This window comes from Silurus aristotelis, assembly GCF_946808225.1.
Source record: "Silurus aristotelis genome assembly, chromosome: 14".
Classification (NCBI taxonomy): domain Eukaryota; kingdom Metazoa; phylum Chordata; class Actinopteri; order Siluriformes; family Siluridae; genus Silurus; species Silurus aristotelis.
In genome coordinates this window covers 24,568,189-24,592,360 of record NC_139587.1, presented here as the reverse complement: position 1 = coordinate 24,592,360, position 24,172 = coordinate 24,568,189, and the positions used below count along the sequence as shown (strand labels likewise).

The window sequence follows — 24,172 nt, the reverse complement described above, 5'->3', positions numbered from 1 at the left end:
CACATGTTTGGGTTCGTGTTGTCTTCTCTATAGGATTCTGTGATTTATCAAACCCCATCAGATCCAAATCTGAATGAACTCTGCTAATTCTAAAATCAGATTACTTCTCTCTCTCTCTCTCTCTCTCTCTCTCTCTCTCTCTCTCTCTTTCAAGCCACACCCACCAACCTGTGGTTGGCTCTTGCTGGTGTGTGTGTGTGTGTGTGAGAGAGAGTGTCAAGGGAGGTTAGGTCTCTTGCTCTCGACTTCTCATTCTAGAGAGTGAGAGAGAGAGAAAGAAAAAGGCAAGAAGAGAGTGGACGAGACAGAGTATAGCGTATAGGGAGGGAGGGAAGTTGAAAGTGGAGTGGAGGTGAACTCATGAAGCTCCCCGGCATGCAGCTCAGCTTCAGCGGCCGTTCCACCGCCGTTTCTCCGGACTAGTGAGCAAGAATTTTCCTTTGTTCAGTGATTTATGAGGACGCTGTCCTTTGCCACGTGGGACTGTTGTAGTGTTTGTGTGTGTGTGTGTGTGTGTGTGTGTGTGTGTGCGTGTGTGTGCATGTGTGTGCATGTGTGTGTGTGCATGTGTGTGTGCAAAGAAAGATTGTGAGCGTGACTGATGGCAGTGTTTCATTGCATTTAAATATTTGCAACCGTTTTGTATTTACATCACAATACTGAATGTTAACTAGTGATTATTGACTACAGATGTGTGTGTACTGACTACTAAGAGCTGAGTACTGATATTACTAAGAGCTGAGTACTGTATATTACATGTGAATGACTGTATATTGAGTATGAATCAATGAAAGCTGTGTACAGACTACTGAGTACTGAATATTGCATTTTGTATATCAGGCATGAATTGCTAAATGCTGAGTACTGAATACACACTACTGTGCACTAATTACTGCATATTGTATGTTAGGCATGAATTACTGTATACTGAGTACAGACAACTGATGACAGAATATTACGAACTGCCTACTGAGTTCTGAATACTGCATACTGTAAATTAGGCATGAATTACTATATATTGAGTACCGAGTACAAAACTACTGAGCACTAAATTCTGCGTATTGAATATTAGGCATAAAATCCTGAATCCTGAGTACTGAATACACACTACTGAGCACTGAGTACTGCAAATTAGCCATAAATTATTGGATGGAGAGTACTAAAGGCCACCAAAGTGGTGGGGAGTGGTGGCTCAGTGGTTAAGCCACTGGGTTGCTGATCAGAAGGTTGGAGGTTCAAACTCCGGTATCACCAAGCTGCGCAAGACCCTTTATCCTCTGAGCTCCAGGGGCACTGAATCATGGAGGACCCTAAACGCCGACTCCATCTTCTGAACAAGCAGGGATATGCGAAGAACATAATTTCACTGTGTATGTGACAAATGAAGGCTATTGTATTCTATGCAAACCAAGTACTGAATACTAAGTTTTGCATATGAAGGAACTACTAACTGAAATGGTACTGAAATGTGAGTACTGCATATTAAGTATAAATGACTAAACACTGAACTTTGTATTAAATACTTGAAAATAGAAAGCGCTGAATACTAAAAATGAAGCATTCTGAATACTAAGCGCTACACCTTGTTTGAAAGGTGTACAGTGAAAAACAGGGCTGGAAGAAATGACGATGATGGTGTGATATCGATATTGCATATCGATATTTACTTCATGTTGTGGGTATTATCAGGTGTCAGTACTTGTAAGAACTACATGGTTGCTCACTGTAACCAGTAACTGATTGCTTCAATGGTAGCATCTTTAACTTTTTATAAATGGCTGCAAGTATTCCTGTGCAACGTCTCTGCAGTATTTGTGACCAAAAGATTCCTGACAAGACTTTTGATATATTGTTTGTATCACTAAAATGTCCTCAAGTAGGGTGCCATTTGTTTTGCCATGTGAGAGCATCGAAGGCACGTGCTTCTAGCGCCTCTGTTATTCATTCCCCTTTAGCTTTGTTCCTCTGAGCCCATTGTAGTGCAGCTTCCAAAGTCGTGCCCTGATTCTCACCATGCGCACATTCAGAAAGGTTATTCAGGTCGTTTCTGGTCTGAAAGATGGCGATCGGTGCAGAAGTAATCAACCTCCCATCCAAAGTAAACCAGACGGGGCAGTGTGGCTGGAACTTGCCGGATCTTTAATAACACTCTTTAACAAAGCAGCCCCCCTCCCCCGTTTCCTGTCCAATGGACTCCCCCGTTATGCTTTCACTAGATTTGACTTTAGGGCATGGCACTAATCCTGACTCCTGAGTGTTGGGGGAGGTAGGTGTGTTTTCCCGTGCGTCAGAATGCCACTGTATCTCACCACCTGTCTACTATTATGTTGCAGAGTTCATTAATTTTCTGATTCATGATGATGTGCGTTATCGAGTAATGTCTTTTTTTCCCTTTACAAACAATAGTGGTCTGTCTTGTTCATTTTAAAAGCTCAGATTTGCCATATTGGTTTGTATTGTTAACTGTTTATCCTGTCAGCTAACCTCGATATGTGAAGTCAGTAGTTTTCAGGAAATTCCCTCCTATGAGAGCTCATCTCTATGTTCGACACTTGAAAAGACTTCAAACAGAGTTTAAGATGTATTTTCATCTCAGGGTTTTCGAACGCATACTTGAGGCTCGGCTGTTCTTAGGCTAGAGCGGCTAGACTTTATTGGCCGTATTAGAAAGGGAGACAGATAGACAGGAGACGGACGGGATAAAAGAAAGAAGGGCAAATTGTTTAAATGTGTGTAAAATATACCACATTATGGCCCACCTTTGGCGTCTCTGAACCACCATACCTTACTCTCAGTCTTCTGTCCTTTGTTCTTCCTTTTCACTTTGTAATGAAAAGATCAGGGGGTTTTTGTGTGTTAAAGATCGTTTTATTGTATGTGTTTTGTATTGCATTGTATGTGTTTTTGTAATACAACTCTCAGTATAAGGACTACCACAGGCTTTTGTTTGAAAAGTGGCCTTATTCTCAGTGTGTCTAAATGAATACCATTCACCATGTTCCAGTACAGTTTCCTCCACTAATATACTCCTAATGTGTGCTTCTGTTGATACCAGTCTTACTTCCCCCCTCACTGTTTTTGTTTGTGTCTGTAATACCTGACAGCACACCACACGTGATGGCTGCTGGACCCAAAACAAACTTGCATGCAAAGGGAAAAAAAGAAAGAAAGAAAAATCCCCGATGGGGACAGTATTTCACCCAGCAGAAACAGGGAAGTCATGCAGATGTACAACTCTGCTGTTGGCTAATCGTAGCATTTTCCTTGATAGATGTCAGCCGAGAGCATTTTCTTTAAGAGATAATAAAAAAATAGACATGATGGAAATTCACTACGGGCATGTTACTTCTTTCGAAAATGTTAATGTGTGAAATGAACCCTCAGTCTTGGGTTATGACTAAACAGCAAGGTTTGTTTGCTAATCCTTGGAACTTATTAGCTCAAAGTTTCAACACGTGGTGCTTTGAATACCTCTGACTAATGGATAGGATTAGCAGCTAGCGAAGCTGTTGACATAAGCTAACATTGTTATACGTTTAACCGCTTCAGTGGATGGATAACCAGCGTGTTCTTTAAGCTAGCATTTGGGTTAGCTACTAATTCACACCTTTTCCTGGCTCTCTCTGTGGTTGCGAGGCTTTATTTTATGGGATTTGGTGTAAAATAAGAGCCATGGCACACGACACCGGTTTAACATGTTCCGCTTGTAGACCCGGCATTTTTAACAATGAAACAACAATAATTACAGTAATTTGTAGCACATTGCTCTGGAATTCTTCGTTTTACATTTACGCCATTATCCAGACAGACTTTCACTTAGGGTTAAGGGTCTTGTTTAAAAGCTCAGCTTGGTCTTGCTGGGGTTTGAACTCATGACCTTTTAATGAAAAGTCTGAGGTTTTAAGGGAGGTGGTAGCTGAGTGTTTAAGGTTTTGGGTTACTGATCGGAAGGTCGGGGTGTTTGTGCCCTGATATCGCCATGCTTCCACTGTTGGGGCCCCTGACCAGGGTCTTTAACCCTCAATGATTCGGTGGTGCTGTATCAGGGCTGAACCTGTGCTCTGACACTAGTTCCTTTCTAATGTGTGAGGAAAGAATTTCACTGTACATGTGAAAGCACCTTTCTTTTTTCTTTCTTTTAACCACTGAGCTACTCTTAATGTTCACGTCCATTCACACCACTATCTTGATTGGTCAGAGAGTGTTGATAAATTATATGAAACGAGCCCTGACTCCTGATACATGCATCCTGAACTTTATATCCTTTTCCTGAATTTACAGACGGTTTTTTAGTCTCCTTCAAATTTCATATAGGTCAAGGTTTAAAATATCATTAAGCTACAAGAGTGTGAGAGAGGACTTACATTGGATGGATAACCTATCCATCCAATGTACTTGGATGGATAACCTATCCATCCAATGAGAGGACTTACATGCTACATAGTGCCAACACACTTTCATGTATAATTATATTTTCCATAATGTAATTTAATTAATAATAATGAAGCCATCCTAACAGGATATTGTGCTAGCAAGTAAAATTGCTGCCTTGTGGCTCCCAGGTCTCCGGTTTGACCCTGAGCTTGAGTTACTGTCTGTATGGAATTTTAATGCATGCATTCCCCCCTGTATCAACACAGGTTTCCTCAGACTTCTCTGGCTTTCTGCCTCCTCTGTAAAACGAGCCAGTATTTGGATTGGCTACTTTAAATTGCCCTTAGATGTAAATGAGTATATGAATGTATGTGTGTGTTTACATTGTGCCATGTGATAGACTAGCAGAGAATACAAGCCAGTGTGCATCCCCACCTCAAACATTATGTTTCAGGGAAGCGCTTTACCACAATATTGACCTTATTTATGTATGGAAAATGAACGACTAGATACATTGAAATGAAACATGAATTATGAGTAAAAATGTGGGATGCACCTGTTATAAATATTTAGCTGCACCCTCATAAATAGTTAACTCAGTTATCTAATGAGACAATTACCACTTTCAGAGTCTATTATTAATAATGTTAGAATATGGAAGATTCTGGAATAAAAGCATCTAAATGAGTTGATCTTTAAATAACAAACTTCTCTATGGGTCAAATCAGGACTTTAGGACGTGATACCATGGACCATTCATCATCTGCCTGCATCTACCAGTGTGAATAAAAGCTTTCATCCAGAACAGAGACAGCACCTGTCCTGTTTGACAGGAGCTGTGGATTTTGCTGAGCATTTTACTGACAGGCTGGGTCTTGTAAAGCAAGCTGAGATGACACCGTGCTGAGTTAAGTGAATGGTTTTTGAAGGATTAAGACATGTCTAATGTCACAAGTATGTAGAAATGCAAGTCGTCAGTTCCCTTAAGCACGGGGGAAGTGGTAGCTTAGTAGATAAAACGCTGGGATTCTCCTCAGAAGGTTGTGAGTTCAAATCCCACCACCTTCAAGCCGACACTGCTGGACCCTTGAGCAAGTACTTTAACCTTCAACTGCTTAGTTATAATGGTGTCTGCCATATGCCATCAATTTCTATGCTCTTTTTGTTTTGGGTACGACATGGACATTTGCTGCACGTCTTTTAACATGCAGACAATATTCCATAACTAGCTGGATTAATATTTATTTATTTATTTATTTATTTTCCCTCCTTCACTTTCAGCTGGGACGACAGCAGTTCAGTCAGCAGTGGGATCAGCGATGCTCTAGACACAGATGAACTCAACACCAGCTCGTCTCTTAGCTCCTTCATCAACACTCCATCTGCTCCACGCCGGGACATAGAAGAGCAGGTGAGTGATAGACAAAACTCACTATTACAACCTGTCTAAGACTGGTTCTTCTAGATACAGACCTCAAACTAATACTTATAGACCACCAGCTGGTCCACACACACACTTTGTGTTGCACACACCTGGACTGAACCGCATGTGAATTTGAGATGACTGAATAAACAGCTTGAAAGCTGTAGAAAATTCATTTGGAGTGAAGACAGAATGTCAAATAGAGGGGAAAAGTGTTCTGTCATGCAGGGATATACAGTGGCGGACTTTGTTACTGTACTTATTTAGCTTTTTCTCATATTTGTACTTAACTGAAGTATTTCCGTTTTGGGAGACTTTTACTTTAACTTTACTCAGTCGTTCCTTTTATTTACGAGTGCATACAAACTTAACTGGTAAAACACGCAGCAAGTCAACTATCAGGATCGAGTGCGCGCTGTGTTATGAACTAGTTTTGATTGGGGCTTTGTGGTATCTGCTTTCGCCACAACACCCGTGACCATATTTGCGCATTTTTTCGAAGTAGTTGAAAAGAAGGTTTTGGGCTCATGATCATTTGAATAGATATCAATCAGTGTTTGACTCATTAATATCATTCTATTAATAGATTGATGTGTTAAAAGTAACATTAGAGTCTTTTCACATCAATTGAGTTGATTAAGCAAAGACTCTGTGACAAAAATGATAATAGGAACATTTTAGTCATAATAAATCATAGCACTTTGGATTCTTAAGTACATTTGAAGGCGAATACTTTTGTACTTTTACTCAACTAAAAGTTCAAAGAAAGCACTATTTCTTTTACTGGAGTCATATTGTCCCCTACTGTATCTCTACTTTAAGTCAAGTACATTGTTTATGTCTACACCAAGGGATATGGGATTTGATTAGTGTCAAAAGCATCAAGTATCATCCTATTAAGTGTGTAATTAGTTAGTGTAGCTGGCGTTTTACTAACTTACTGGTGCCTAACCAACATTCGACCAGATGTCGTCTTTTCTCAGACTCGTCCTCTTAACATGCACCCATCTGGTACATATAATACATGCAATAGAGCAAAGGAAAAAAACACAGCACAGACATCACATCATGCCAGTTCGAGCGTTTAAAACCGAGTGTACATGAATAGTAATAGGAAACAGACGGCCATCATTGTCGCTTACAGTTCATAAAGTCTCGGCGGAAAGAAAACAAACGATTGGGATGGCTGCAAATCCAGCTCCTGGACAATTTAACTCTGAGTTCAATTGCCAGCCAAGGTCACTCCAAAACCTCAGAAGGTGGGGCAACAGCAGAGGTAATCCCCTATCACCAGACCAAAGTGGAGACTGTTGTAAACAAAAGACAGATTGTATTACACCTCTTTTTTTTTTACACAGTTTTCCGTTCAGCTTAGTCATTGTAATTGCTTACTGGTCAGTTCTTCCCTATCACATATCAGCCTCTAAGTTGGGCTGGTCAGGGCTTCCTTCACGACTTGTAAAGCTTTGACTTCAACACTATGAACTTGCTTGGAGGAAAATGCTAAACAGACGTGGAAAGTAACGAGCTTCATTTTACACTCACGTTACTGTAATTAAGTAGGTTTTTTGTGTACTTCTAAATTATAGTTTTTAAAATCTGTAATTGTACTTTTACTCAAGTATGTTTAGTTTGAAGCATTGTACTTAACTTCATTTAAATTCATGTATGTTACTGAGTAAAAAATATAAATGCAGAAAAATAATGTAAGGGAAAAAAAAACCACCCCTTTGAAAAAGATTTGTCAATGCACACTTAAGCTAGCTTATTACCAGTGTCACAATTTGAATGTAATATGAAATTAATAAAAAGTGTTATATTTTAGAGTAGATCTGCTGATGTTGCATTAGATTTGAGCGTCCAATCACGCACTTTTGTTGAGAATGCAGTGCCCAATCGAAACGTTTTGATTCGCTACAGAAAAGGTCGGAGTTGTTCACATTGTTGTTCTGCATTTGCAATTTCTCTCAGTATCAAAAAGACATTATAACAAGAGATTTATCTGTTTATGCTGCGAGAGTGCATAATTAAAGGCATGGAGTCAATGCACTGACTGTAGTAAGCTACTTTTACTTGAGTAGGTTTTTAAACTGGTAACTTGTACTTAATTAATATTTTGTTGAAGTACTTTTTATTGCGTAGAATAATTTATTACTCTTTCCACCTCTAATACTAACCAATCTATTCTTTATTCATACGTGTATATACATATTCCGAGTGTACAATAGAAATGTCAATACTGAGAGTAGACACATGATTATTATCTGGATTTCATACTCAGTTTGGTCTGAACGACTTTCAGCTGGAAACAATCACTCCAAGCTGGTCGAACTGGCTATTTAAGAGAGATAATTAGCAACTGGATAATGAGTAGAGATAATTCTGACTGATCTCAAGCAATGCATCTTTATAGACAATTTGTTAAAAATAGGATGACATTAAGGTAATTAGAAAATGTAAACATTTAGGCAAGTAATGAGGAGGCTGGGGAATTACTTACCAGCTGGCAAGGATGGTCGACCAGCCGGACCAGCTGGGGCTGTGTTTTGGCAGAAGGTTGCTGGTCAGAGTTTGCAGGCCCATTAGACCATTTCTTCACCATGTTTGCCTTTTAAGGCCATTTTTCAAGTTTGAATGCATTTCTGCTAACTCTAGCAATTAACTTTGCTAATCTTTTGCATTTACAATCTTAAAAGAAAATACCAATGAGCCATTTAGGAGCCAAAACTGTCAGCTGTTATCATCGAGCTAAACCAAAATGATCTGACTCAGAATTCCCATCACCAAATCGAACGTCACTCGAAAGCAAGAAAACCACAAATGTGGACTCTTTGATTTCATTCCCCTAAAAAGTCCCAAAGAAATCACGTGTGGTCTCAGCTTCCATCTGTTTGCTGCTGGTTTTAGTTATCTCAGAATGATCACTATCGGAAACTTGATTTGGGTTTAGACGCAGGATAGGCATCATAAACCTTTAGCTGTTCTCAGTTTAATCTTTTAATGTAATCAGGATCGTCTCTGTTTGTTATTATATACAGTATAAATCTGGCTTTGATCTCACCCGAGGTGCCCGGAGGAGGTTTGGTGGTGGTGCTACTAATTAGATTATACGTTGGAAGGCTCTTATCAGCAACTGTGTCTGGTACTTATGCTGACTTTGCTGGCGTGACTCATTTGACTGGCTTACCTGCTTCCGTTATGAGGTCTGGGTAGGCCAGTGTATGCGGGTCTAATTGATGCTTGTCTCCACTGATGCAGTGGAGACAAGCACAATCCATCTTTGTGTTGGTGTGGTATTTATTTGTGGCTGTTTTGTTTAGTCACAAGTCCAGATGCTTAGTAGGATGACTAGCTGTAGCAAGATATATATATATATATATATATATATATATATATATATATATATATATATATATATATATATATATATATATATATATATATACACATACACACAGTATTTCCCAGCTTTACTGTGGTTCGAATCTTGCACCTCCAGTTTAAGAATTGCATTTTCAACATAACTAATTCGGTATTCGTTTAGCTGATTTTCCCACACGGTAAACCAAAAGAATTATAGCGAGTTGTTTTTATGGGAGTTTTATGTTAAAATAATGCAATTTATTAATAAAAATATAATATTTTTTTATTATTAATTAGAAAATGAAGTAATATGCTAATACAGTACAGTACTGTATACGTAAAATAAAATTTTTGGGGTGACGTCCGTTTATCAAGGGTTTTGTTTATCGCAGGCGGTTTGTGAACGTAAAGTTATATTCTAAACAAATCTAATTTTGTATTGTTTTTTTTTCCGGCTCATCGATGTTGCGCTGTAATTAAAGCCCGTTCGCACAAGCAATTAAGCCAATTTGATTCGATTTGCTAACATGTGAAAGGTTTAGGTTTATTGCTCAAAAATAGTTTATATACTTTTTTTTTATATATTTTTGTGTGATGTTCTAAACACAGTGGCTTTAAAATGTTGCTGTTGTCATACACACACATGCGCACACACAGACACATGCGCACACACACACACATGTGCACACACACACACACACACACACACACACACACACACACACACACACACACACACACACACACACACACACACATATATATATATATATATATATATCCTTTTTTGCCCCCGGAAATATCACTATCTACAGTTGTTGGCCTTAATTATACTTTAATTTTCATAAATTTCTTGACTGTAATGAACCTCTGACCTGTATTTAGTACTACACTGCCACTACCATATAATGTAGCAAAGCCTTTAACACAACCTTTTTTGATCAGTAATACCTGTTTAGATTTTTATGCCATCCTGGCAGATGTTGCTCAGAGTGGCGGCATGTTCTATGATTTAAACCTTAAACATTCGTAAACCTAAAATGCAAGCGAAAAAATATTTTTCACCTCCCACCTCCATATTTCTTTCCCATTCCTCTTTCACTCATCCTCTCATCTCCTTCCAATTTCGTCCTTACTCTCTCACACTTGTGTTTTCTTTCTAACAACTCCTTTGCATTCCCTCATTCCTTCCCCCTGAGCAAGAGTTTGAATTTATTATATGAGTGTTGAGATAACAGTGTTTTGGATTTGGCCTGATAACAACTGAAAGCCATTCAAATTCTTTCCCTGGCAATGATGTTTTATGAGTATTTTCAGTAGCAGTTGAACAATGATCTGCTCTGAGGTAGAATGATGTAATCTTGGCCAGGTCTTAAGAAGTGCTGATATATAGCAGCACTGTTTATTTGATGAGCTATGTGAGGGGGCCTGGGAGTTCCTGCTTTGCACCACATGATCTAAACCTGCATTAGCATTTGAGCATGTTGATGCAAAACACAAAGTAGCCATTACTGCTAACATCCAGCTTGATAAACTGCTCTTGTGATTTATTTCAAACATGCTGATAGATTAAATCACTTCCTCGCCTCTAGCAAATACTTCGAAGCTGTTGTTTTGTAAGTTTGAACGGATAAGGCATTTCATTAGAATAGTTTGGAGAAGGAACGCGATCGATAAAAATGGTTCCCCCCCCCCCCCCCCCCTTTTAAACAGCTCCAGACTGACGCAGAGAAGCGCTCTGCCTTTGGATGCGGCTCCACCTGGAACGAAGCCCTCAGGCGCCCAGACGGCTGCTCGGACCCAGACGTTGTGATGGAGACCAACTCAAAATGGTGCAACCCTTCAGATTTCTCTGACGAATTGGAGAGCGGTTTGACCAGGCGCAAACCACATACCATATCTCAGACAGGTTCTTGGAGGCGAGGCATGAGCACCCAGATGGGCATCACCAATCCAAGGACTAAGACTCCAACTCCAACAAACTGCAGCCCACTCAAAATCCATAGTAATGGTATATGCAACCATTATATACATCAACACCTCTGCCTAGCTTGTAAAAGGCATAGACTTGGGGGAAGTGGTTAGCTCAGTGGTTAATAAATGTAAAAATGCTTGGGGTTATGAAGACAAAGTAAAATAGTAGCAGGAAGCTAAAATTATAATCTCAATTATATAACAGTTATGCTAGAAAATAAAGTCTTTACATGAGGTATTACCTAGCTGTTTACTTTGATAGTCATCGGTACTGACGCTGTAATTCTTACATTGTTTAATGTGTGGCAGTTGCAGCTTGCATTCGATAGATTTGTCAGCCCCAATGAAGTGTGAGGCCCGGTGTGAGGTTCAGGCATGTTCTAACTCTGCTTGTGCTCCTGTGATCTTTTTAAGGAAAAGCTCATGGCCTGTGATGTTTATCTCCTTGCAGGCAAAACAGACGACGCCAAAGTGTCCGAGAAAAGCCGTTTCTCACCGCAAATACCTACATATGAAAGCAAGAAGCTGCCTTCAAGCTCTGGCTCCCACACACCCACCAACACATTTGGCTTCAAGAAAACCTCCAGTTCAGCAATAATAACTGCCAGTGGTGCAGTACTAACAAGTGGCTCTGCTACTCTGGGGAAGATCCCTAAGTCCATAGGCTTTAGCTCATCTCGTCTGGTAGGAAAGCACACTAGTGTCGATGATGGCTACCTCCCCCCGAGTAGTCGAACCACCCTCCAATACCGGAGTCTGCCTCGGCCTAGTCGTTCCAACAGCGGCGTGGGCACTACCCGCAGTACTGGTCGCCCCATTGATGCTAGCCCTATTAGCAAAGGCACTGCAACTCTGCCAAACCCAAAAAGCCGTAGCCTTGCCAGGTCAAATGCGAACAAGACCGACAGAGAAAAGGGAGTGTTCTCGGACACGGACAGCCTAGCTTTGGGACCACTAAATAAAGCCAGTTGTGGTGCTCAATGCCAGCCAGGTAGACAAACAGCAGGCAAAAGCTCGGATACATCCCCTACCTTGCGCAGGTGAGAATTTTTTTATCCCAAATATGATTCATATATTTATAACAAATGTCAATTTTGAAAGACAAAGGCAGTTCTCTTGATTTAACTTTCACTTATAAGATGTAAACAATGACAGTGATCCTAAAGCTTCTACATTATTAGAAAAACAGGATCCTCAGAGTAGAGACCTGCACTCCTGATTGGAGTATCGCAGGACCCACGGTACTTGACGCAAACGACAAGATGTGTGATTGCGGGTGTAAAATACTCATATTTTATGAGAAAATAAAATCATTTGTGGGACGCCCTAAAACTAATAATAACTATTTATACATTTTACCTGCAAGCTTTTGCGGGAAGAAGTGGGACAAAACTTAAATATTGCGGGAGAAAATAACATATTTTTGTGAAAGCAGGACTGAAAAATCCGTCCTGTGCAGGTGTCTACCTCAGAGTTCTCTTGGATAATTAGCGTTCTCATGCTCTTAATATTCTCTTTTATTTTAAACTATCTGACAAATTGAAGAATCCTTTAGGATTGTAGATTTTGTGAATTTTACCTCAATAAGTTGTTTTGGTACAAAGATTTGAAAAGCATCTTGAGATCACTGTCTGCCATTGAAAAGCCAGTTTTCAGCACCATTTAGAAGAGCCTTTATTTGTCACATAAACATTATAGCACAGTGCAATTCTTTTCTTTGCATGTCTCAGCTTGTTTGGAAGCTGGGGTCAGCCATGATACAGCACCCCTGGAGCACAGAGGGTTAAGGGCCTTGTTTAAGGGCCCAAGAGTGGCAGTTTGGCAACACCAGGGTTTGAACCACGGACCTTCCTATCATTAACCCGGTGCCTCAACCACTGAGCTTCACTCTTCTAATGAAATTTTATTAATCAGTTTTTAATGTTAAAAAACTGATCGTACCAACATCCAAAATGTCAAACGAACCAGTCGAATAGATACTCTCCTTTTACATGTGCATTGTGTGGAACCCTAGTGTGTTTTCCCCATTGATGCATTTCATTAAACAGCAAGTGATTTAAACTCTGGTTTAGATAAATACCTGAGCGAAGTGGTCGCTATTCACTTCCAATCAAACTCTTATCAGAGTAAATGTAAGCTGCCAAACTTTAACGTGGACCAAAGGAAAGCTGTGTGTGCTGGAGATTTGGACCACTGAGCAAAAAGAGAAAATAGATGCTTGTACACAAAGTGTGTTAAACTATATATTTATAAAAGCCATTCAAATCAAACTGGGTCTTTCAGTTTTACAGGTATAAAAATGTATGGAAGTGTGGAGGTACTACACACAGTAGTATGAAGCTAGTGTGTCCTATGTAGGTAGTGTTCGGTCCAGAGACCGTTTATCAAGATGGCAGACAGTGTTAGTGCGTGCATGGGAGCGTGTGGTGTTGAAGTTTCTTGTGAAAGAAGCCAGAAAACACACAGATATCTACAGACTTCAATGCACAATGATTTGAACACCCCATATTTATCATTATCTACCAGCTTATTGACTCTAACTGTTTTTGTGAGCTTTTTTGGAGTTCTACTGGCAAATCTTTGTTTGTTTAGCTTTTCATGTTTCTTTAACCCTCACCAATGAGCATTTTTTAAATCCTTCGACTCGTTTAGATCTTTTTTGTTCGCATAGATTGGCACGTCTTGAGTCAGCAGTGGAATACGCTGAAAGTTGGAATAGAAGCTGAAAGTTGGAGTCCGGTATTTGCTCAAGCTTTGAATGATTACTTTGTGTGTCAGCACTGAACCAGACCAAGATAAGTTGATGTTATCGACCAGGCGATGTAATGAGAAAAAGGGGTCGATTTTTTTTACTTATCCGCCCATGTTATCTTTATCATATGTTTTACTTTGAAAGGGAATGGCCTTGTGTACAGCTGTGTGCAGCCTGCAAATTCAGATTTAGCTGGACAGTGTGAATTTCCCACAAAAAAAAAAAACGCCACTGTACTATACTTATAACCTTATAGACAGCACTTTTAATGTTCTTGTAATGATAAATTTGAATGCCTGTTGGCTCAGTTTCACTACTTATATTAGCACATTTACTTAGCTTTTTCATCTCAACCCCCCTCTTTCCTTTCTTATCTACTATTTAATCACAAGACTCTTTGGGAGTAAACCAGGCACCAAGCCGACCCCCAACACCACCTCTGAGAACATGAAGAACTCCACCATAATCTCCAACCCACACACAAGTTCCATCCAGACCTGCAGTCTCGCGGCAGCACCAGTCAGTAGTGGAGGCACACGTAGTGTCCTGCATGGGGAAACTCTACCAATCATGCAGAACTCAACAAGCAACGACAGTATGAAGGCATCTCTGGGGAAAGAGGTGATGCTTTCAACATGCTCCGAACGCACTAGCACTGTCCGGGCTGGCCAGTCAGACAGGTGAGCCTTAGGATCCTTAGATTTGTGATGTGTGTTTAAGGTATTTGCATAACAACCATGAAATCAGCGCCCCCCCCCCCCCCCCCCTTTACTATTTATATATATATTATACTGGAAAGCACATATAGCCATGTATGAGGTGGTATCAAAAGGTTTTGAGACTAATGTTGCTAGCTGGTGCTATTCTGACCACATGCGTTACCACGTCTACGATTAAGAACAAAGAGCAAACTTGAAATTCTGCATGACACCAGTTCACGGTGTTTTGAGTGGCACACACGCTTCGAGAGTGGAGGAACATCACCGGAAGACTACAAAAGAGCAGGAAGACCTTCAACGAGCTCAACTCCCCCAAAATTGTCAAAATCATTAGGCAACTTGTGCATGATAATTGTCTGAGAACAATCCACACAATCTCACTTCCACACCCACCTTACTTGCCAGATTTGGCAACTGCAGACCTCGCCCTCTTCCCGAAGACCCGCTCGCCATTTTTTTTTTTCAGGGGACTATTAAGGTGATTGTGTGTAAACGTAGATAAATAAAGTAAGTTTTTGCAAACAGAGCGAGTCTCAAAACTTTTCAATGCCACCTCGTATGTATCTCTTCCAGGTTCTTAACCTTATCGACAAACCCATAATTGGCTCTTTTTCCCAAAATATGAACAAACTAGTAACTTAACTAGTACCTTCATAAAATCATTATGCAGTTACTAAGGAAGAATGATTATAAGCTGCATTGCATGTGGTTCTATTTGACTGCTTTCTTGATACCTTCAAATGATCAAATGATTTTGAGTAATGAATTCATATTCAGTTACATCCCTAATACAGTGTGTGTCCGGTTTCACCTATAGCACAATTATTAGCTGGACATTTTGGGTTGGTGGTCTATTACTCAACCCAGTTTTGACATTGAGTTGTTTTAAAATGATCCACATCCATGCCACAGACACACACACACACACACACACACACACACACACACACACACACACACACACACACACACACACACACACACACTTCCATATCTGTCTCACAGCTGTGCTGAATAAAACCCACCAACCCATATACTTTTTTCTTTGAGGTGGTCCTGTGAAGGTTCCTTTCCCCCTGATGAACAAGGTGCACCTATATATAGCGGTACCTGAAAGACATGTGAGCTTTTCCTAAATGTTTTAGCCCACATGGTTATTCGTTAAACTTCTGTTCAAAGTTTAAATGTAATGGACCCCTATGACATACGATCGCTTTCATTTTTTTTCATGCTTACCCCTTCAATCTGTCTTTGTTTCGTCTTGGCTGGATGTGTGGTGTCATAGAACATGATGCTGCATATTCCACACTAATGACTTTCGGGTGTTGGTGAAATGAAAAAACTACTTATATCAGCTAGTGATCTTTTATCCTCTTTTTCTTACTTGTATCTTTCCCTCCATCTGTTTTTTTTCTATATTCGACATTCATTCCTTGCTTGTTGTGTCTACCCTCATGTATCTGATAGCCCTTTTTCTTCTTCTGATGTAAGTCCTAAATTCAGCCCTAACACCTTGGTGCGGAGGCAGGGCGGGTAAAAGTGCTTTTGTGTGTGGTCAAACAGAAACTCGTTGCTCCTAAGGTTGCTTGTGTTTTATGTGTATACTATAATTTGTGTGACCGGAATGTCTGGCTTTCATGTTTAGGAAGCAAACAGAATTGTGGGTTGTAGTGAAAAATGACAAATACAGTGCTGCGGATTCGAAGAAAAAGCCTGCTATGCGTGCTAGTGCACGCTGTGGAGGTTGTGCAACTTTTCTCTGGCTCGATAGTGTTCCTGTCCTGGAGATACGGTTTGCATTTGTTGTTTTAGTGTCTTTGAAAATATGTGTTTATGTGTGAGGCAGAGTTCTCTGTACTTCACCCATCCAATCAGTTTGTTATTTTATTAGGTATTCTCACCTGCCACAAGGGCGGGCCCACGACGACGCACGAGATTGGATGAACTGTCATCCCAATGGTGGAAATCAGGACTTGCCAGGCTCCTCCACCTTTTCACCCGCCTCCACCCTCAGCTCACCTTCTGCAACACGCTTCAACTTCAACACCATTGGTACACGTGTAGAAGGTAATGAGTTCAGATCCCAGCACCACTAATCTGCACACAGCTCTTAACCCTCAATTAGTGACTAGAGCGAGTCTTCAAAATTGATGATACCACTTTGTATGTATCTCTGCCAGTTCCTTAATCTCATATACATCATACAATTCATAATTGGTCTCAAATCCCATAATTGTTTTTTTTTCCTAAAAAATAAATAAACTAGAAGCTTAACTAGTACATTAAAAAAAGCTACATGGTATATGGTTATATCTGACCGCTCGATTAAATGGGGGAAAATAAAAAACCTTCCTGTTGCGAGATTTTTTCGTCTGATTCAGTCCCATTGAACATGTATAGTCTAGTCTAAAACTTATGAAGCTTGTGAAATGACCGGGGAAGGTGGTGGTTCAGTGTTTAGATGTTGGCCTTCTGAAGGTTGTTAGTTCAAATCCTAGCAGCACTAAGCTGCTACTGCTGGGACCTTGAGCACTTAACACTCAACTGCTCAGTGGTATGAATGAGATTATTGTAAGTTGCTCTGAGTAAGGGCGTCTTACAAATGCTGTACACGAAAAAAAAAGAAGAAGTTTGTATTCAAATTCTAATACAGAGCGATTAAATGAGTGCTTTGTGCCAGGTGAACCAAAGTTTAAGCAATAAAAACGTTTAACAAGCCTTTCTTTACCTCTAGCTGACCTTTCTCTCACTCCTGCAACTCACGAGTTGCCTTTACGGAATTGAGACCTAGTTCTAGTTTGATCCTGAGCTCATTTTAGGGTAAATTAAAGCCTGAAATATAAAAGAAAAGCAAAATTAAATGCTTTTGTTTTGTTTTGTACCAGTTTTGCTACCAAAGCTTTAGCAGGAGCTGAATGAATGTGAAGAAAAGTCAGCCAACTGCTAATTTAGGGTAATATTAAAATAAAATAAAAATACGGTTGATAAAATATTTACATATTTACTGCATAAAGACTTTTAGAAGAACCAGAAATAATAAATATATGGAAAAAGCTTTTTTTTTTAAAAATTGATTAACGAGTAAATTATTGTATTCAGTGCCATAAGGTTATGAGAGCTGAAACTTTGAAACTTATTCTCCATCGGTTTCCATTCCATTTCATTTGGTAATTTTATGCTGGAACAAAAATGAAACTATAGACTGTCGAATCATATACAGACTGAACTAAGAATCTCTTTGAGTAAACTTTGACCTCTGTTATCATCCTGCCATTTCAGGCAGTCAGACGATGGCTGTGCAGATAAACCCAGCTATCCCACGGCTCTCCAGCAGCTCTGCCAATAAGGACGGGCCACACGAGCAGCACGCCGACTCTCGTCTACGCAATGCCACACTCACTCTGGTGGAGAAAACCCGCACCATGAGCAGCTCCGGATCTTTCCGTGAGCCGCCGGAGGAAGGTCAGGCCTCTACTTTTAATCTACATGATTGATTAGTTTAGCAAAGAAACCTGACTATAGACATTCATGCCCCATTCAATTCGTTTATATTTAATATTTTACAAAATAGAGTACAGTCTAGCAAAAGTTACTATGCACAACAATTACAGTAATAAGAAGAAAAACACAATATAAATATGATTAATACTATTATATTTTAAATATTTTAATAATGATGCATATTCCTATTTAGCATATAAGTACTGTATAATGAAAAATAAATAAATAAATAAATGAATTAATAGTAATATATATATATATATATATATATATATATATATATATATATATATATATATATATATATATATAAATAAAAATTATAATATATATATATATATATATATATATATATATATATATATATATTATATATATATATATATATATATATATATATATATATATATATATATATATATATATATATATATATTATTATAAACACATCTTATCTGCAGTTGTTTTTGCCTGCATGAGAGGAAATAGAAAAATTTATATGATCATTATTTCTTGTGCAATTTGCAATTATAAATTGGCAGCATAGTTATGAAAGTATTAAAAGTGAAAATTTTAAAGGGAAAACAAAAAAGTAGTGTAGTAGAGAGAATATCTGTTTATTAATAAAAGTTTTGTGCTGGTCATTAATGTGTTCCTAAACCCAGAATATTTGCAGTTGTGTTAATGTTTGCTCAAAGTGCACAGTATAAACTCCTCTACGAGGAAATTAAGGTAATGATTTCTGGCGTTAAACTGTATATCAAATGAATTCGAATTAACGGTGGATCATATAGCTAGAAAATCGAACGATTAATGTTGTATCAAATTCATTGTTAGTATTTGTTAGTAAGATCACATGGCCTGATAATAATAGTTTCCATTCAATCTGTGCTGGTGGTTTGGCTCTGTCTTTGTTACTGAACCTTTCAATTGTCTGAGACATTATCCAAGAAATTCATGTTAGTTATCTAGCAGGGTTAACAGAAATATCTTAATGGCAGTTTAGTTAACTCTATTTGACGTAGAAAATAATTCTAGGTAATGATAGCTAGCTAGCTAGCTGTTGAGGATTTTGGACAATTCTGAATAATCTAAAAGTCTTTTGTAGCTTGCTTTCAATTGCAATGTTATCTACTTTTAGAAGCTTGTGATTATGACTTAAAAAAATCCTCTCAGAAATCCTGTCGGCTCCTAATAGGTGTCTGGCTTGATACTAAATCCTGTCAGTTCAACTCTTAGCTGTAACAATAATCCCATGCTATAGTTAAGTACTTGAAACATTGATGAATTTAACATGAAAATAAAGAAAAAAAATCATTAGATCAGCTAGCTAGTGAAGAATATTTTGTAATAATGACTTAAAATTCCTCTTACAGTCCTTTTTTAGCTAACTCACATAAGCTATCACGAAAAAAATCCTGTCAGGTTATATTAGCTGTAGCTTTTTGACAGCAACAGTAAGGTCACTCTACAGTCAAGCACATAAAACATTTGCAAAAACAACTTTAAATTCTTCTTCTGAATTCCTCACATTAGCTCACAGGCCTAACAGTAAAGCTTTTGAAGCATATATACTTCATAATAATGACATCCTGTCAGGTTTGCTGAGTGTAAGTAAGCTAATATTAGCAGTGAAGTTTCAGAACAGACGCTGTTGCGTGATTCACTCCTCAGTGACCGAGGGGCTGATGGCAGGTTTGAAGTTTCATTAGCCTCGTGTTCAGATGCAGACGGATTAGCTCCTTTCCAGCTATTCCTTTAATAGCTGAACAAATCCTGTAACCAGAATACACACCGATTTAAACACTAACGCCAATTGGTTTTTGCGACTTGGCCTACACACAGCCTGTTAAATAAGAGATCTGATTTCAGATCGCTATTTTCTCATAGATTTTGGTTCACTGTCTGATTTCCGAACCCTGCCAGGAGCACAACCTTATCCTCAAGTGTTTAGTTACTCTCAATGAAACAAACTCCAGGCTTTGCACAATCCTTTCGCAGGGTCTCTCCGTGCTAAATAAGTTCTTTTGTTCTCTCCTTTTTTTATTAAAATGAACGTGTGCGTTCTTATCGGCTTGTTAAACTGTGAGACTGTGTCTGTGGGGGGGTTATAAACCGTGTTATTCCAGTCACTGGTCGATGATGTCATTTGGTCTGCTAGGCAGGTTAATTGGGATGTTTCTCTTAAACTTCCATATGGCATCCGTTTTTTTTCACAATGATGTAAAGACTCCCCCGGAATACAACACACTCTGGGTGATTAGTAAGATGGAATTTTAATGCACTGACGCATTATTTTCCAACCAGCTGCTGACTAAGCACAGTGCACCGTCATGCTTCAGCATGTGCGAGCTCTTTCAGCATGAATTCTTCACGGGATGAATGAATACTTGATTCTTATAACATTTATATTTCCTCCATTTTTTTCCTTTTATTTTTTTATATATTTTATTCATTTATAATTTTCTTCCTTTGTCTTTCAGTACATGGCTCTTCTCTGTCTTTGGTGTCCAACACGTCTTCTGTCTACTCCACGGTGAGTCACGCTCGGGTCAAACGCTCCTTTAACTCTGTTAAAATCTGTCCTAGATAAATGCTAATGGATGTGGTTGTATATAATGAAAACATTTTGTGCATCTGATCACGGAAAATATCTTTAGTAATCTTTCACTTGTGACAATGGGTGTGGCTTTCTGAGAAACTGCGAAGCCTGGACTTCACTGAACATTCATTACAAAAAAAAAAATTATTCTATTAGATTTTCAAGACAAATATTTGTTATATGCATCGACCACCAGTTAGCATTGTGTATCCAGCATACTGAACTTATCATCTGTTTGGTTGAAAACCTAAATTAGCTGATTTAAAGTCTTGCTGTACGGTAAGCTAGGAAAGATAAGTAAATTGATGAGACAAGCAAATATCTAAATTCTTGTGTAGGGCACAATGTTCTTGCAAATATCCTTATCGAAATGTCTGAGGTAACAAAAAGTGAAAAGTCAGCAAGTTTTTACATTACATGTAAAAAAAAAATTTCAATCTAAGGTTGTATGCCCTTATTGCAAGCTAAAAGTAATCTGACTAGTAAACGTATGACTAGTAAAGGTGCTGGTCTGTAGCTCTGGTCAATTGTTGTGGTGTGTTTCTGTGCTCTATAGCCCTGTAGTTATAATCTGAAGTTCCGGTCTGTAGCTGTAGTCTGTACCTGTGGTCTATCGACCTGGTCTATAGCTCTGGTCTATTTTCCTAGTCTATAGCTGTTGTCTTTAATGCTGGTCTATACCCCAGGTCTATAGCTATAGTCTGTATTTCTGGTCTGAAGCCATAATTTAAGGCTGTGCTCTTTAAATCTGGTTTATAGCTTTGGTCTGTAGCACTGGTTTATAATTCTGGTTGTTGAACAAGTGAAAAAAGCTGCTCACCATAAAATTAGCAAACAAATAGCTCTGTAATCTCTTTCCCCTTTGCATAATAATGCACCACACAAGCACTATTAGGTATAAACCATTTTATACGATCTCAGTGTATACTTTTGTTTGTTTGTATAATCTCTCTCTATATATATATCAATGTATATTTGTATTAGTTTTAATCTGTATATAGAGAGTGCATCATAGATACAGAAAATGTCTTTCTTTTTAAAAAAAAACCTGCTGTGGCCTTGTAGTCATACTGCAAAACTAATGAACCACAATTTGTCACGATTTGATCTACTTAATTTAGGAAAAGCGTGTATAGTCCTGTTCGGCTCTTCATCCAATTATCGGGTTAAACAAAACAGACTGCAGTAAAAGAGATGGTTTCTGCGATCTTGTTTTTTTGGTACATGTCTCCAGGGTGAAATCCAATCCGTAACATTTCCCCATTGAGCCTACATGATGAGCTCAGATAATCAAATCACTTATTTAATAGCCTCAATGGGCAGAAATTCAACTCTATAAATAATCAGTGTCTCCTTTTTTTTTTTTATCTGCTGAAGCCTGAAGAGAAGTCTCAGTCAGAGGTGAGATCCTTACCCTTTTTTTATTTGTATTATATTTATTTATTGAATTTTTACTGTTAAACATGCTGTCATCAGAACAGCCACCTTAGCTGGACACTCTTTGTGCTTTATCAGGTGTTAATATTTCCTACTCACTTTCATGTATTCATGTGACGCTTTAATATAATCTTTGTTTATCGCTCCTATATTAATACTAGCTGACAAAATATGTGTTTCCCAGATATGTGTACTGACAGCATGGGCCTCTAATCCTGACCTTATTATAAGCACAGCTGATCCTAGAGACTATTAAAGGCAAGCCTGAGGCTGTAATAATTTATCTGTAGATCAAATCGAATTAATTATATAAGCAATATAATAAACAGACCTGCTCAGACGCTGTTTCTTCAATCAGATTGGTCAGAAAGTTAAATATCTCGGACATAGTTCCGGCTATGAGTTTTATTCAACCAAATTTTATTATGTAATTAAATCTAATCAGAAGCCTAGTTATAATTGTTCATATAAGTTATTTATCGATAGGTGATTCTGCACCTGATTTGAAATGACCTTTTCTAGAATGTTGGATATAAATGGCAGATTGGAAACTGACTAACTGACAGGTAGAGGGTCAGGAATGTTTTAGCAGCAAAAGGGGACCAACACAATATTAAACAAGTGGTCCTAATGTTATGCCTGATCAGTGTAAATAAAAGTTTAACTACAAACAGGAAAAGTGCAACATGTCCTTTTTGATAAATAAATAAATAAATAAATAAATAAATAAATAAATAAATAAATAAATAGAATCGGCAAAAATGGTAAAAAAAAAAAAAAAAAAAAAGAGAATAAAACACTGAGAAATGCTGTTACAGGGAATTAATAGGAACGTAATTCATGTTCTTTGGTTACTGTAACTCATCAGGTTGCACCACATTACCTCGTCATTGATTATTTTCAGGTTTTACTATATTTTACATGGTATATTTTATACAATGACTATATTATACCATGTTTTACTCCCATTTTTTTCCACAACTAAAATTCCCTGTAATATACACTCTCATACACACACTTACAGTAGACAAGTTTTTTTTGTCAGAATAGTTTTTTTTCTTAGTGTGTTTCTACATAAACTCTTTATGGCTCAAGTTTGCTGATTTTGCTGATTCATAATCTCAATCGCACAAAAAAGCTTTGGGTTTCCTACGAACAGGACTGGAAACAGTGTTTCCAGTCTGTTTATATATGACGATGCTGTTTATATGTGACTCATTGTTATTTTATTCGGTGTTTGTTCAGATCCGAAAGCTCAGGAGAGAGCTGGAGGCGTCTCAGGAGAAAGTGTCAACGCTCACCACTCAGCTAAGTGCCAACGTGAGTATACACACTGCGAGGCATGTATGAGAGTTTGCAGAAATTCGCCTAAAACTGCTCCGTCATGTCATAATACACTCTGGGGATTTGTGGTAAAATTCTGTTATTCGCTCTGTTATTGAAGAGAATAAGGCTCTGGTTTATCACTTGTAAATCCCATGACTCCATCTTGACACCAGGACAAAACATTTATTTTCCTGAAAACATTTTTATTTCTCACCGCCCAGTGTTGTAAACATTGAAATGCATTTTATCACCAAGAGCGATGAGAGAAAGCACATGCAATGACCTTGGTGTTTCTTGTAGGCCTCATGTCTGGCAGTGTGGAGATCTGTATGAGTTTGCTTTAGGTCATCTGGGGCATAACACACACACACACACACACACACACACACACACACACACACAATATTCTTGTATTTCGATAGATAGATAGATAGATAGATAGATAGATAGATAGATAGATAGATAGATAGACAGACAGACAGACAGACAGACAGACAGACAGACAGACAGACAGACAGACAGACAGACAGACAGACAGACAGACAGACAGACAGTAATCAGTGGATGTTGTTTAAGTTCAAACATGGCAGCTCTACCTCTGCCATGTTAATCTGTATTCTATATGACTCTCAGGACACGCCTCGGCCCCCGTAGTGTTGTGATGCGTCATATTCACGTACTGTGGCAGCAGTGGTGCCGAG

The 24,172-nt window shown here is 38.5% G+C and overlaps 1 protein-coding gene across 8 annotated transcripts in view; it reads left to right on the top strand.

Moving 5' to 3' along the window:
* The window catches only part of nav2b (neuron navigator 2b), a 148,387-nt gene that overhangs the window by 105,376 nt on the left and 18,839 nt on the right, over window positions 1-24,172 (top strand). For all 8 annotated transcript variants that reach the window (XM_083560933.1, XM_083560932.1, XM_083560931.1 and 5 more), the window contains 9 exons: window positions 5,656-5,785; window positions 10,874-11,171; window positions 11,586-12,174; window positions 14,279-14,566; window positions 16,497-16,672; window positions 17,885-18,067; window positions 20,590-20,642; window positions 22,086-22,109; window positions 23,391-23,465. In XM_083560933.1, coding sequence (XP_083417059.1) covers window positions 5,656-5,785; window positions 10,874-11,171; window positions 11,586-12,174; window positions 14,279-14,566; window positions 16,497-16,672; window positions 17,885-18,067; window positions 20,590-20,642; window positions 22,086-22,109; window positions 23,391-23,465 — 1,816 coding nt within the window. The remainder of the gene's footprint in view (window positions 1-5,655; window positions 5,786-10,873; window positions 11,172-11,585; window positions 12,175-14,278; window positions 14,567-16,496; window positions 16,673-17,884; window positions 18,068-20,589; window positions 20,643-22,085; window positions 22,110-23,390; window positions 23,466-24,172) is intronic.